Source organism: Zophobas morio, unplaced genomic scaffold (assembly GCF_036711695.1).
Source record: "Zophobas morio isolate AGI-343-1 ecotype UQ-CSIRO unplaced genomic scaffold, CSIRO_AGI_Zmor_V1 ptg000020l, whole genome shotgun sequence".
NCBI lineage: Eukaryota > Metazoa > Arthropoda > Insecta > Coleoptera > Tenebrionidae > Zophobas > Zophobas morio.
The window spans coordinates 1,622,206-1,636,587 of record NW_026972125.1 but is presented as its reverse complement, the minus strand read 5'-3'; the positions used below and the strand labels follow the sequence as shown (position 1 = coordinate 1,636,587).

At 26.3% G+C, this 14,382-nt stretch overlaps 1 protein-coding gene across 2 annotated transcripts in view; it reads right to left on the bottom strand.

Annotated features, from left to right (window-relative positions):
• The window catches only part of LOC135131384 (adenylate cyclase type 2), a 200,326-nt gene that overhangs the window by 87,489 nt on the left and 98,455 nt on the right, over positions 1-14,382 (bottom strand). For both annotated transcript variants that reach the window (XM_064059064.1, XM_064059065.1), the window contains exons 3-4: positions 10,628-10,966; positions 10,341-10,535 (exon numbers count right to left, since the gene is read on the bottom strand). In XM_064059064.1, coding sequence (XP_063915134.1) covers positions 10,341-10,535; positions 10,628-10,966 — 534 coding nt within the window. The remainder of the gene's footprint in view (positions 1-10,340; positions 10,536-10,627; positions 10,967-14,382) is intronic.

The following is a 14,382-nucleotide window of genomic DNA, read 5'->3' as shown; positions in this document are numbered from 1 at the left end:
TTAAAAAACCGAAAAACTGAAAAATCAACAATAAGAAAAATTCACATTGAAAAAAATTAAGAAATTAGTACAATGAATACGAAAAATTGAAAAAATAAAAAACAAATCCGAAACGAAAAATTACAATTCGAAAATTTAAAAATCGAAAAGCTGAAAAATTAAAAAAAAATTAAAAATATTAAAAATTCTCGTGAAATTGCAAATCTAAAACTTGAAACATCCAAAAGATCGAAAATAGAAAAACCGAACAACTAAAACTTGAAAACTTGAAAAATAGAACCAAAAAAATGAAAAATTGGCAAATTTCAAATCGAAAAATTGATGAAATAAAAAATTTAAAAATTGAAATTGAATAAACAGAAAATTATAAAATCGAAACATCGGACAAATCGAAAAATTGTAAAAATAAGAAAATAAGAAAATAAAAAACTGCAACAAAATGCTGAAAATCGAAAATTTGGAGGATGGAAAAATTGAAAAACTAAGACTAAAAAATTGGAAAATTGAAAATTGGAATAAATGAAAAAGTTTTAAAATACAACAATTTTTCGATTCAATTCGTTTTTCTTCCTTCTAATTTTTCGATTCATTAATATTTTTCAGTTTTGCAATTTTTCGATTTTTAATTTTTCAATGTCCCAATTTTTCCATTTTTTAACTGTTCGAACCAAAAAAATTGAAGAATTGGAGAATTTTAATATTCAAACATCAAAAGTGAAAAAACTAAAAAGTACAAAATGAAAACTTTGAAAAATCTAAAACTGGACATCAAAACTTTGAAAAACTGAACAAACGAGAAATTGAAAAATCGAAAGATTAAAAATTGAAAAATTAAAAAACTGGAAAATCCAGGAAATGAAAAATCAAAAAATTACACGATCGAAAAACAAAACATGGAAGAAACGAAAATATGAGAAAATGGAAAATTGTAAACACGAGCAATCTTTGAGAACGGGAAATTGTAAATGAAAAAATTGAAAAGTGGAATAAATGAAAAAGTTTTAAAATCCAATAATTTTTCGATTCCATTCGTTTTTCTTCGTTCCAGTTTTTCGATTCATTAACTTTTTTCAATTTTTAAGTTTCACAATTTTAGATTTTAAATTTTCGTTTCTTGGGTTCTTTGATTTGCAATTTTTCGATTTTGCAATTTGTCGTTTTTTCTGTTTCTTGATTTATCATTTTTTCCGATTTTTTAGCTTTCGAATCAAAATTGTAAAATTAAAAAATGAAAAATGAAACACCAAAAAGTATAAAACAATAATTTTGAAAAATCTAAAATTTGGACATCAACACCTTGAAAAGCTGAAGAAACGAAAAATTGAAAAATCGAAAGAGTAAAAATTAAGAAACTTAAAAATCTAAACATTCAAATGTGTTGTAAAAAGGAATTAAAGAAATCTGCAAATCGGATGATGGGAAATCCAAAAATTTTAAAATTTAAAGATTGAGAAATCGAGGAACTGAAAAATCAAAAAATTGCGCTATTGAAAAATAAAAAATCAGGACGCTGAAACATCGAAGAAACGAAGATTTGAAAACATGTTCTTTCTTGTTTCCAACTTTTCGATTCATTAACTTTTTTCGATTTTTAAGTTTCTCAATTTTTAGTTTTTTACTTTTCATTTCTTCGGTTCTTCGACTTGCAATTTATCGTTTTTCAGTTTCTTGATTTATCATTTTTTCCGATTTTTTAGTTGCTCGATTTTAACTTTCCGAACCAAAAAAATTGAAAAATTGAAAAATCGTAAAATTAAATATCAAAAATGAAAAAACAAAAAGTATAAAATGAAAACTTTAAAAAATCTAAAATCTGGACATCAAGAACTGGAAAAATTGGAGAAAAGAAAAATTGAAAAATTGAATAGATTAAAATTTGACAAACTTTAAAATCGAAAAATGCGAAATCGAAAAACCGAAATATGTATTGTAGAAAGAAACACCGAAAATGAAAGAAATCGAAAATCGGAAAACTGGAAATCCAAAACTTGAAAAATTTGAAAATTGGAAAATCCGGGAACTGAAAAATTTAAAAATTGCAAGACCGAAAAAAAATCATTGAGAACTGGAAATTGTAAATCGAAAAATTGAAGAAACGAAAAATCCAAGATGCCAAAAATTGGAAAATAAAAAAAAAAGAGAAAACGAGATATTGTGAAACGAAAAGCTGTAAAATAGAGAGATTACTAGTTGAAAACTTGAAGAAACTAAAAATTAAAAAATCGGGAAATTGAAGAAATGAAAAACTGTGTAAAAGAAAAATTATAAAATCGAAAGAAGCATTTACAAAAATAAGAGAAAAATAACAACGAAAAAATGTTATATCAAAAAATTGTAAAATTCAGAAATTTCAAATCGAAAAATTCAAGAAAAGAATAATTGAAGGAACGAAAAATTGGAAAATCGGGAAATTGAAAAAATGAAAAAGTGAATGAAGGAAAAATTATAAAACCAAAAGAAATATTGAAAAATAAAAAAAAAACAAGGAAAATTGTGGTATAAAGTCGAGAAAATGAAACTTAAAAAGTCAGGAAAGTGAAAAATTGAAAAATTCGGAAGTCGAGAAATTTAACAATTCAACAAATTAAAGTCGAAAGAACGAAAAATTATGAAACCGAAACAGTAAAATACGACAAAATTTAAAAACTAAAAAATTAAGAAATTAGTACAATGAATACGAAAAATTGAAAAAATAAAAAAAAATTCGAAACGAAAAATTACAACTCAAAAATTTAAAAATCGAAAAACTGAAAAATTAAAATAAAATTAAAAATTATTAAAAATTCTCGTGAAATTGCAAATCTAAAACTTGAAACATCAAAAAGATCGAAAATAGAAAAACCGAACAACTAAAACTTGAAAAATAGAACCAAAAAAATGAAAAATTGGCAAATTTCAAATCGAAAAATTGATGAAATAAAAAATTTAAAAATTGAAATTGAATAAACAGAAAATTATAAAATCGGAACATCGGACAAATCGAAAAATTGTAAAAATAAGAAACAAAACGAAACAAAAAATTGCAAATCGAAAATTTGAGGAAACGAAAAAATGAAAGAATTAAAATTAAAAAAAAAATTATAAAATCGGAACATTGAAAAATTCAAAAATTGTGAAAATAAGAAAATAAGAAAATAAAAAACTGCAACAAAATGCTGAAAATCGAAAATTTGGAGGATGGAAAAATTGAAAAACTAAGACTAAAAAATTGGAAAATTGAAGCTCAAAAAATTGAAAATTGGAATAAATGAAAAAGTTTTAAAATACAATAATTTTTCGATTCAATTCGTTTTTCTTCCTTCTAATTTTTCGATTCATTAATATTTTTCAGTTTTGCAATTTTCCGATTTTTAATTTTTCAATGTCCCAATTTTTCCATTTTTCAACTGTTCGAACCAAAAAAATTGAAAAATTGGAGAATTTTAATATTCAAACATCAAAAGTGAAAAAACAAAAACGAGAAATTGAAAAATCGAAAGATTAAAAATTGAAAAATTAAAAAACTGGAAAATCCAGGAAATGAAAAATCAAAAAATTACACGATCGAAAAACAAAACATGGAAGAAACGAAAATATGAGAAAATGGAAAATTGTAAACACGAGCAATCTTTGAGAACGGGAAATTGTAAATGAAAAAATTGAAAAGTGGAATAAATGAAAAAGTTTTAAAATCCAATAATTTTTCGATTCCATTCGTTTTTCTTCGTTCCAGTTTTTCGATTCTTTAACTTTTTTCAATTTTTAAGTTTCACAATTTTTAGATTTTAAATTTTCGTTTCTTGGGTTCTTTGATTTGCAATTTTTCGATTTTGCAATTTGTCGTTTTTTCTGTTTCTTGATTTATCATTTTTTTCCGATTTTTTAGCTTTCGAATCAAAATTGTAAAATTAAAAAATGAAAAATGAAACACCAAAAAGTATAAAACAAGAATTTTGAAAAATCTAAAATTTGGACATCAACACCTTGAAAAGCTGAAGAAACGAAAAATTGAAAAATCGAAAGAGTAAAAATTAAGAAACTAAAAATCGAAACATTCAAATGTGTTGTAAAAAGGAATTAAAGAAATCTGCAAATCGGATGATGGGAAATCCAAAAATTTAAAAATTTAAAGATTGAGAAATCGAGGAACTGAAAAATCAAAAAATTGCGCTATTGAAAAATAAAAAATCAGGACGCTGAAACATCGAAGAAACGAAGATTTGAAAACATGTTCTTTCTTCTTTCCAACTTTTCGATTCATTAACTTTTTTCGATTTTTAAGTTTCTCAATTTTTAGTTTTTTACTTTTCGTTTCTTCGGTTCTTTGACTTGCAATTTATCGTTTTTCAGTTTCTTGATTTATCATTTTTTCCGATTTTTTAGTTGTTCGATTTTAACTTTCCGAACCAAAAAAATTGAAAAATTGAAAAATCGTAACATTAAATATCAAAAATGAAAAAACAAAAAGTATAAAACGAAAACTTTAAAAAATCTAAAAACTGGACATCAAGAACTGGAAAAATTGGAGAAAAGAAAAATTGAAAAATTGAATAGATTAAAATTTGACAAACTTTAAAATCGAAAAATGCGAAATCGAAAAACCGAAATATGTGTTGTAGAAAGAAACACCGAAAATGAAAGAAATCGAAAATCGGATAACTGGAAATCCAAAACTTGAAAAATTTGAAAATTGGGAAATCCGGGAACTGAAAAATTTAAAAATTGCAAGACCGAAAAAAAATCATTGAGAACTGGAAATTGTAAATCGAAAAATTGAAGAAACGAAAAATCCAAGATGCCAAAAATTGGAAAATAAAAAAAAAAGAAAACGAGATATTGTGAAACGAAAAGCTGTAAAATCGAGAGATTACTAGTTGAAAACTTGAAGAAACGAAAAATTAAAAAATCGGGAAATTGAAGAAATGAAAAACTGTGTAAAAGAAAAATTATAAAATCGAAAGAAACATTTAAAAATAAGAGAAAAAAAAACAACGAAAAAATGTTATATCAAAAAATTGGAAAATTCAAAAATTTCAAATTGAAAAATTCAAGAAAAGAATAATTGAAGAAACGAAAAATTGGAAAATCGGGAAATTGAAAAAATGAAAAAGTGAATGAAGGAAAAATTATAAAACCAAAAGAAATATTGAAAAATAAAAAAAAACAAGGAAAAATTGTGGTATAAAGTCGAGAAAATGAAACTTAAAAAGTCAGGAAAGTGAAAAATTGAAAAATTCGGAAGTCGAGAAATTTAACAATTCAACAAATTAAAGTCGAAAGAACGAAAAATTATGAAACCGAAACAGTAAAACACGACAAAATTTAAAAACTAAAAAAATAAGAAATTAGTACAATGAATACGAAAAATTGAAAAAATAAAAAAAAAATTCGAAACGAAAAATTACAACTCAAAAATTTAAAAATCGAAAAACTGAAAAATTAAAATAAAATTAAAAATTATTAAAAATTCTCGTGAAATTGCAAATCTAAAACTTGAAACATCAAAAAGATCGAAAATAGAAAAACCGAACAACTAAAACTTGAAAAATAGAACCAAAAAAATGAAAAATTGGCAAATTTCAAATCGAAAAATTGATGAAATAAAAAATTTAAAAATTGAAATTGAATAAACAGAAAATTATAAAATCGGAACATCGGACAAATCGAAAAATTGTAAAAATAAGAAACAAAACGAAACAAAAAATTGCAAATCGAAAATTTGAGGAAACGAAAAAATGAAAGAATTAAAATTAAAAAAAAAATTATAAAATCGGAACATTGAAAAATTCAAAAATTGTGAAAATAAGAAAATAAGAAAATAAAAAACTGCAACAAAATGCTGAAAATCGAAAATTTGGAGGATGGAAAAATTGAAAAACTAAGACTAAAAAATTGGAAAATTGAAAATTGGAATAAATGAAAAAGTTTTAAAATACAATAATTTTTCGATTCAATTCGTTTTTCTTCCTTCTAATTTTTCGATTCATTAATATTTTTCAGTTTTGCAATTTTTCGATTTTTAATTTTTCAATGTCCCAATTTTTTCATTTTTCAACTGTTCGAACCAAAAAATTGAAAAATTGGAGAATTTTAATATTTAAACATCAAAAGTGAAAAAACTAAAAAGTACAAAATGAAAACTTTGAAAAATCTAAAACTGGACATCAAAACTTTGAAAAACTGAACAAACGGGAAACTGAAAAATCGAAAGATTAAAAATTGAAAAATTAAAAAACTGGAAAATCCAGGAAATGAAAAATCAAAAAATCACACGATCGAAAAACAAAACATGGAAGAAACGAAAATATGAGAAAATGGAAAATTGTAAACACGAGCAATATTTGTGAACGGGAAATTGTAAATGAAAAAATTGAAAAATGGAATAAATGAAAAAGTTTTAAAATCCAATAATTTTTCGATTCCATTCGTTTTTCTTCGTTCCAGTTTTTCGATTCATTAACTTTTTTCGATTTTTAAGTTTCTCAATTTTTAGTTTTTTACTTTTCATTTCTTCGGTTCTTCGACTCGCAATTTATCGTTTTTCAGTTTCTTGATTTATCATTTTTTCCGATTTTTTAGTTGTTCGATTTTAACTTTCCGAACCAAAAAAATTGAAAAATTGAAAAATCGTAAAATTAAATATCAAAAATGAAAAAACAAAAAGTATAAAACGAAAACTTTAAAAAATCTAAAAACTGGACATCAAGAACTGGAAAAATTGGAGAAAAGAAAAATTGAAAAATTGAATAGATTAAAATTTGACAAACTTTAAAATCGAAAAATGCGAAATCGAAAAACCGAAATATGTGTTGTAGAAAGAAACACCGAAAATGAAAGAAATCGAAAATCGGATAACTGGAAATCCAAAACTTGAAAAATTTGAAAATTGGAAAATCCGGGAACTGAAAAATTTAAAAATTGCAAGACCGAAAAAAAATCATTGAGAACTGGAAATTGTAAATCGAAAAATTGAAGAAACGAAAAATCCAAGATGCCAAAAATTGGAAAATAAAAAAAAAAGAAAACGAGATATTGTGAAACGAAAAGCTGTAAAATCGAGAGATTACTAGTTGAAAACTTGAAGAAACGAAAAATTAAAAAATCGGGAAATTGAAGAAATGAAAAACTGTTAAAAGAAAAATTATAAAATCGAAAGAAACATTTACAAAAATAAGAGAAAAAAAAAACAACGAAAAAATGTTATATCAAAAAATTGGAAAATTCAAAAATTTCAAATTGAAAAATTCAAGAAAAGAATAATTGAAGAAACGAAAAATTGGAAAATCGGGAAATTGAAAAAATGAAAAAGTGAATGAAGGAAAAATTATAAAACCAAAAGAAATATTGAAAAATAAAAAAAAAACAAGGAAAAATTGTGGTATAAAGTCGAGAAAATGAAACTTAAAAAGTCAGGAAAGTGATAAATTGAAAAATTCGGAAGTCGAGAAATTTAACAATTCAACAAATTAAAGTCGAAAGAACGAAAAATTATGAAACCGAAACAGTAAAATACGACAAAATTTAAAAACTAAAAAATTAAGCAATTAGTACAATGAATACGAAAAATTGAAAAAATAAAAAAAAATTCGAAACGAAAAATTACAACTCAAAAATTTAAAAATCGAAAAACTGAAAAATTAAAATAAAATTAAAAATTATTAAAAATTCTCGTGAAATTGCAAATCTAAAACTTGAAACATCAAAAAGATCGAAAATAGAAAAACCGAACAACTAAAACTTGAAAAATAGAACCAAAAAAATGAAAAATTGGCAAATTTCAAATCGAAAAATTGATGAAATAAAAAATTTAAAAATTGAAATTGAATAAACAGAAAATTATAAAATCGGAACATCGGACAAATCGAAAAATTGTAAAAATAAGAAACAAAACGAAACAAAAAATTGCAAATCGAAAATTTGAGGAAACGAAAAAATGAAAGAATTAAAATTAAAAAAAAAAATATAAAATCGGAACATTGAAAAATTCAAAAATTGTGAAAATAAGAAAATAAAAAACTGCAACAAAATGCTGAAAATCGAAAATTTGGAGGATGAAAAAATTGAAAAACTAAGACTAAAAAATTGGAAAAATGAAGCTCAAAAAATTGAAAATTGGAATAAATGAAAACGTTTTAAAATACAATAATTTTTCGATTCAGGTCGTTTTTCTTCCTTCTAATTTTTCGATTCATTAATATTTTTCAGTTTTGCAATTTTTCGATTTTTAATTTTTCAATGTCCCAATGTTTCCATTTTTCAACTGTTCGAACCAAAAAAATTGAAAAATTGGAGAATTTTAATATTCAAACATCAAAAGTGAAAAAACTAAAACGAGAAATTGAAAAATCGAAAGATTAAAAATTGAAAAATTAAAAAACTGGAAAATCCAGGAAATGAAAAATCAAAAAATTGCACGATCGAAAAACAAAACATGGAAAAAACGAAAATATGAGAAAATGGAAAATTGTAAACACGAGCAATCTTTGAGAACGGGAAATTGTAAATGAAAAAATTGAAAAGTGGAATAAATGAAAAAGTTTTAAAATCCAATAATTTTTCGATTCCATTCGTTTTTCTTCGTTCCAGTTTTTCAATTCATTAACTTTTTTCAATTTTTAAGTTTCACGATTTTTAGTTTTTCAATTTTCGTTTCTTGGGTTCTTTGATTTGCAATTTTTCGATTTTGCAATTTGTCGTTTTTTCTGTTTCTTGATTTATCATTTTTTTCCGATTTTTTAGCTTTCGAATCAAAATTGTAAAATTAAAAAATGAAAAATGAAACACCAAAAAGTATAAAACAAGAATTTTGAAAAATCTAAAATTTGGACATCAACACCTTGAAAAGCTGAAGAAACTTAAAAATCGAAACATTCAAATGTGTTGTAAAAAGTAATTAAAGAAATCTCCAAATCGGATGATGGGAAATCCAAAAATTTAAAAATTTAAAAATTGAGAAATCGAGGAACTGAAAAATCAAAAAATTGCGCTATTGAAAAATAAAAAATCAGGACGCTGAAACATCGAAGAAACGAAGATTTGAAAACATGTTCTTTCTTCTTTCCAACTTTTCGATTCATTAACTTTTTTCGATTTTTAAGTTTCTCAATTTTTAGTTTTTTACTTTTCATTTCTTCGGTTCTTCGACTCGCAATTTATCGTTTTTCAGTTTCTTGATTTATCATTTTTTCCGATTTTTTAGTTGTTCGATTTTAACTTTCCGAACCAAAAAAATTGAAAAATTGAAAAATCGTAAAATTAAATATCAAAAATGAAAAAACAAAAAGTATAAAATGAAAACTTTAAAAAATCTAAAAACTGGACATCAAGAACTGGAAAAATTGGAGAAAAGAAAAACTGAAAAATTGAATAGATTAAAATTTGACAAACTTTAAAATCGAAAAATGCGAAATCGAAAAACCGAAATATGTATTGTAGAAAGAAACACCGAAAATGAAAGAAATCGAAAATCGGATAACTGGAAATCCAAAACTTGAAAAATTTGAAAATTGGAAAATCCGGGAACTGAAAAATTTAAAAATTGCAAGACCGAAAAAAAAATCATTGAGAACTGGAAATTGTAAATCGAAAAATTGAAGAAACGAAAAATCCAAGATGCCAAAAATTGGAAAATAAAAGAAAAAGAGAAAACGAGATATTGTGAAACGAAAAGCTGTAAAATCGACAGATTACTAGTTGAAAACTTGAAGAAACTAAAAATTAAAAAATCGGGAAATTGAAGAAATGAAAAACTGTGTAAAAGAAAAATTATAAAATCGAAAGAAACATTTACAAAAATAAGAGAAAAAAAACAACGAAAAAATGTTGTATCAAAAAATTGGAAAATTAAAAAATTTCAAATCGAAAAATTCAAGAAAAGAATAATTGAAGAAACGAAAAATTGGAAAATCAGGAAATTGAAAAAATGAAAAAGTGAAAGAAGGAAAAATTATAAAACCAAAAGAAATATTGAAAAATAAAAAAAACAAGGAAAAATTGTGGTATAAAGTCGAGAAAATGAAACTTAAAAAGTCAGGAAAATGAAAAATTGAAAAATTCAGAAGTCGAGAAATTGAACAATTCAACAAATTAAAGCTGAAAGAACGAAAAATGATGAAACCGAAACAGTAAAATACGACAAAATTTAAAAACTAAAAAATTTTGAAAAAACGAAAAATTATGATTACAAAAAATTGTAAAATCGAAGAAAAAGGAAAAAGGAAAAATTGTGTAGAGTTTATTAGGCAAAGTTTTAATAATGTCTGCGCTACATGTCCAGTAGTTTCAGAGATTATGCGTCTAATAAAAATTGACACAGACGACAGACAGACAGACAGATAGACGGAAAGCAAAAATCATCCCACCTCTGCAGCGATATACGCCGGAATGACGCTCAACAACAGCTGCTCCTGCTGCTCCTTCTCGCACTCCAGCTTCACCCTCGACTCGATGCACGTCCTCGTGCCCACGAACGTCCTCCTGTGTGCCGCCTCCGTCATATGCCTGTAGTATAACCCCGTGCACGACGCCGTGACCAGCAAGACGCACTCCGGGATCAGCTGCAACATGACGTCACCGTCACTTTCTTCCGACCCTTTTTATTTTTGAACGGGCCCTCCGCCCACACGGCGTGGGTGCGGACGCCACTCACCTGTAGATAATGCGAGTGACGCTCGTCGTTGACTCGGTCCGCAATGGACCATCCCATGTACGCTGCGGTGACGACAGCGGCCAGAGCCAGGGCCACTGCCCTCGAAAGGGGCAGCATGGTGTGGATGGCCAGCAGGAGGGCGAAGAGCGGCAGGGGAGCGTGCCGCTGGCCCAGGAGGAGGATGGAGGTGGTGACGATGACGGCGATGAGGAGGGAGGAGACGAGAGCCCACGCGTCGGACTCGAGGATGATGGGGAACTGGGAGGCGAGGAGGATGCAGAAGAGGGCGAAGGTCAAGATCGACATGGTGGTGATAGGGAGAAGGCCGATGGTGAGGTCCTGGAACAGAGAATTTTTAACGAATTGGTGTGGGTTGACGATTTGAGGATGCAACCCACAATACACCTGAGTATGTCGGGGTATCTAATTATAATAACATTATAATATTTAATGGCAGTTTTTTTGTTATCATTATCATATTACCTAGAAGCTACCCCCAACTTCCCTAAAGCCGAGCTAGATTACAGCAGACAGAACACGCTACAGCCCCAAAGTCTTGAGCGAAACTTTCTATATTAATTAACTGATAACCCCCAAGCAAATGCTCCTCTATCCTCTAGACAATACAACCGAGATTGTTTTATTCTCTACATATACATTCGGGGCATCCATTATCCTTTTAAATGCTCTTCTCACAGCTTTGAACACAATGAAAAAATTCGTTACATAGCCCGTGGAAAAAGTCGACGTTGGAACAATACACAAACGAATCCATTGTCTCTTGTATGATCGACGAGTTAATCGCGTTAAATGTTTTTGAGTTTATCTCGACTAATGTGCAAACTCGGCTAAATTACGACGGTAATTTTCAGTCAAACCCTTTATTAAATATGATGGTCTCGGGCTGTCCTACAACAAATTCGGGCTCTAATTTAATTCACAAAGGGGCTATTTGTGTCGTTAGGGGTTGTTGCGGTGTGGATATTTGGGTTATTTGCCTGGGGAGTTACTTTAGAGCCACAAAATGATTATCTGTTTGGAAAAAGGACACTTCTTTGCACGACAATGTAATTTTTCTCGTGCGCTAGAGTTGTTTTTTATGTTGATATTGGTATAAAATTTTTACCCGGAAATTGTTTAATGATCGTCTCACGTCTCGCAAACTTCCGCCACCGGAAACAAATTAAATTAGCAACAAAAATCGCTCTAAACGAGTCCGCTCTCCTGAAAAAAGTTTAAATTGCATCAGTTTCATTACGTTAATCTCTAAAGTAGAGTCTGCTGGAAATCTTCCGTCGACAATAAATAAGTACTTGCTCCTTTTGATTTCTTTGCTTTTCTTTCATCGTGAAACTCCTTGGAGATCCTTATTGCTTCAGATGTAAATTTATTCCAGTTTCCCCTCGCGCCGCCGGGTCATTAATTAAATTGTTTCAGTTCTTGGTTTCTTGGATTTTTTGGTTTTTTACTTCTTCGGTTTCTTAATTTTAATTTAGTTTTTCAAATTCTCGATTTGGAATTTCCTGATGGTATCATTTTGTAATTTTACAGTGTTGGGTTTTCGAATTTTCAATTTGTCGATCTTACAATTTTCCGATTATACTGTATTTCGTTTTCTTCAATTTTTCAATTTCTCGTTTCTTCAGTTTTTCGATTTGCAAATTGTCAATTTGGCATTTTCGACTTTTCAATTTTTAAATATTTGAATTTTTCGTGTTTTCCATTTTTAATTTTTTCAATTTCTTAACTTTTTTGTTTTCTGCAATTTTTACAATGTTTCGTATGTTCAATTTTTCGTTCCTTCTATTTTTCGGTTAACACGTTTTTTGTTTATATAATTATTTAAATTTTTTTAATATTCAATTTTCGGTTTCTCTATTTTTGGATTTTTAATTCTTCAATTTTTCGTTTCTTCAATTTTTACCAATTTTCTTTTTTCAATAAAGCAGTTTCTAAATTATTTAATTTTTAATTTTTCAATTGTTTTCTACAATTTGTCGAGTACATAATTTTTCATTGTTCCATTTTTTCATTTTCCGGTTTTTCGATTTACCAATTTTTTATTTCTTCGATGTTTTAATTTGGAATTTTTTTATTTTTCACATATTCACATTTTTCAGTTTTCCAATTTTTCAATTTTTCCTTTCTTCAGTTTTTGTACGCATAATTTCTCGATTTTATGATTTTTTTTTCTTCAATTTTTCGTTTCTCGTTTCTCCGTTTTTCCGGTTTTACATTTTTTCATTTTTCAATTTTTCCCTTTTTCAGTTTTTGTAATTTTTAATTTTTTTATTTTTCTTTTCTTGTTCGATTTTTTGGTTTTTCACTTTTTCATTTTTCATTTTGGTTGCTTCAGTTTTTCGATTTGTAATTTTTCGACTTAGGTATAATATTTCGGATTTTTCATTTCTAAATTTTTCGTTTCCTAAATTTTATGATTTGAATTTTTTCAAGTTTACAATGTTTCATTTTTTCTTCAGTTTTACATTTGTTCAAATTTTCATTTCTTCAATTTTTCGGTTTTCCATTTCCCGATCTAGAATTTGTCGATTACACAATTTTTTATTTTCCCAATTTTTTTCATTTTTCAATTTTTCGTTTTATCAATTCATCCATTTTTTGATTTTTTGCGTTTTTGTTTTTTCAGTTTTCCAATTTTTCAGTTTTTCCTTTCTTCAATTATGTGATTTATAATTTCTCGGTATTATAACGTTTTGTTTCTTCAATTTTTCATTTTTCCGATTACAAAATCTTTTATTTTTTAAATTTTTGATTTTTCAATTTGTCGTTCTACAAATTTTTTTCAGTTCCTTGATTTTAAGTTTTTCGATTTTACAATTTTTAATTTCTTCAATTTTTCAGACTCTGAATTTAATTTTTAATTTTTGAGTACTTTTTCTTCAATTTTTCGATTTGGAATTTCTCGATCTTACAATTTTTCGATTGTACGATGTTTTGTTTTTTCAATTATTTGTATCTTTGATTTTTCGGTTATTCATTTTTTTGCTATTTATGGATTTTTCTTATTTTCATTTTTTAAGTGTTTCAATTTCTCATTTTTTTTTTGTTTTTTGATTTAGTAATTTTTTCGTTTGTTTTTTATTTTCAGTTTCTGATTTATTAATTTTTTGTCTTCTAACAATTTTTAAATGTTGATTTTTCAATTTTTCGATTTTTCACATTTTCATTTTTTCAGTTCTTTCTTTATTTCTTTCTTTCTTAAATTTTTGATTTATAATTTTTTGATTTTATAATTTTTCGTTTCTTCAGTTTTCCGTTTCCAGATTTTTCGGTTTTACATGTTTTCATTGTTCAAATTTTCCATCCTTCAGTTGTTGGTTTGCTATTTTCTTTTTTCGATTACACTTTTTTTTTATTTTTTGATTATTCAACTTTTTATTTTATCAATTCTTTTCTTTCGGTTCTTCCACTTTTAGTTATTCGATTTTTCAATTTTTCGTTTCTTCAATTTTTCGATATTGCGATTTTTCGATTTTTTAATTTTTCATTTTTCTTTTCTTCGATTATTCGATTTTCAATATCTCAGGTGTTCAATTTTTAGGTTTTTTACTTTTTCATTTCTCAATTTCCGATTTCTTTAATTCTTTGATTTGTAATCTTCCGATCTTACAATTTTCCGATTATAAACTTTTTCATATCTTCAGTTTTTCCTTTTGCAAATTTTTGATTTATAATTTCTCAATTTTATAATATTTAGTTTTTTCAATTTTTCATTTTTTCAATTCTTCGTTTTG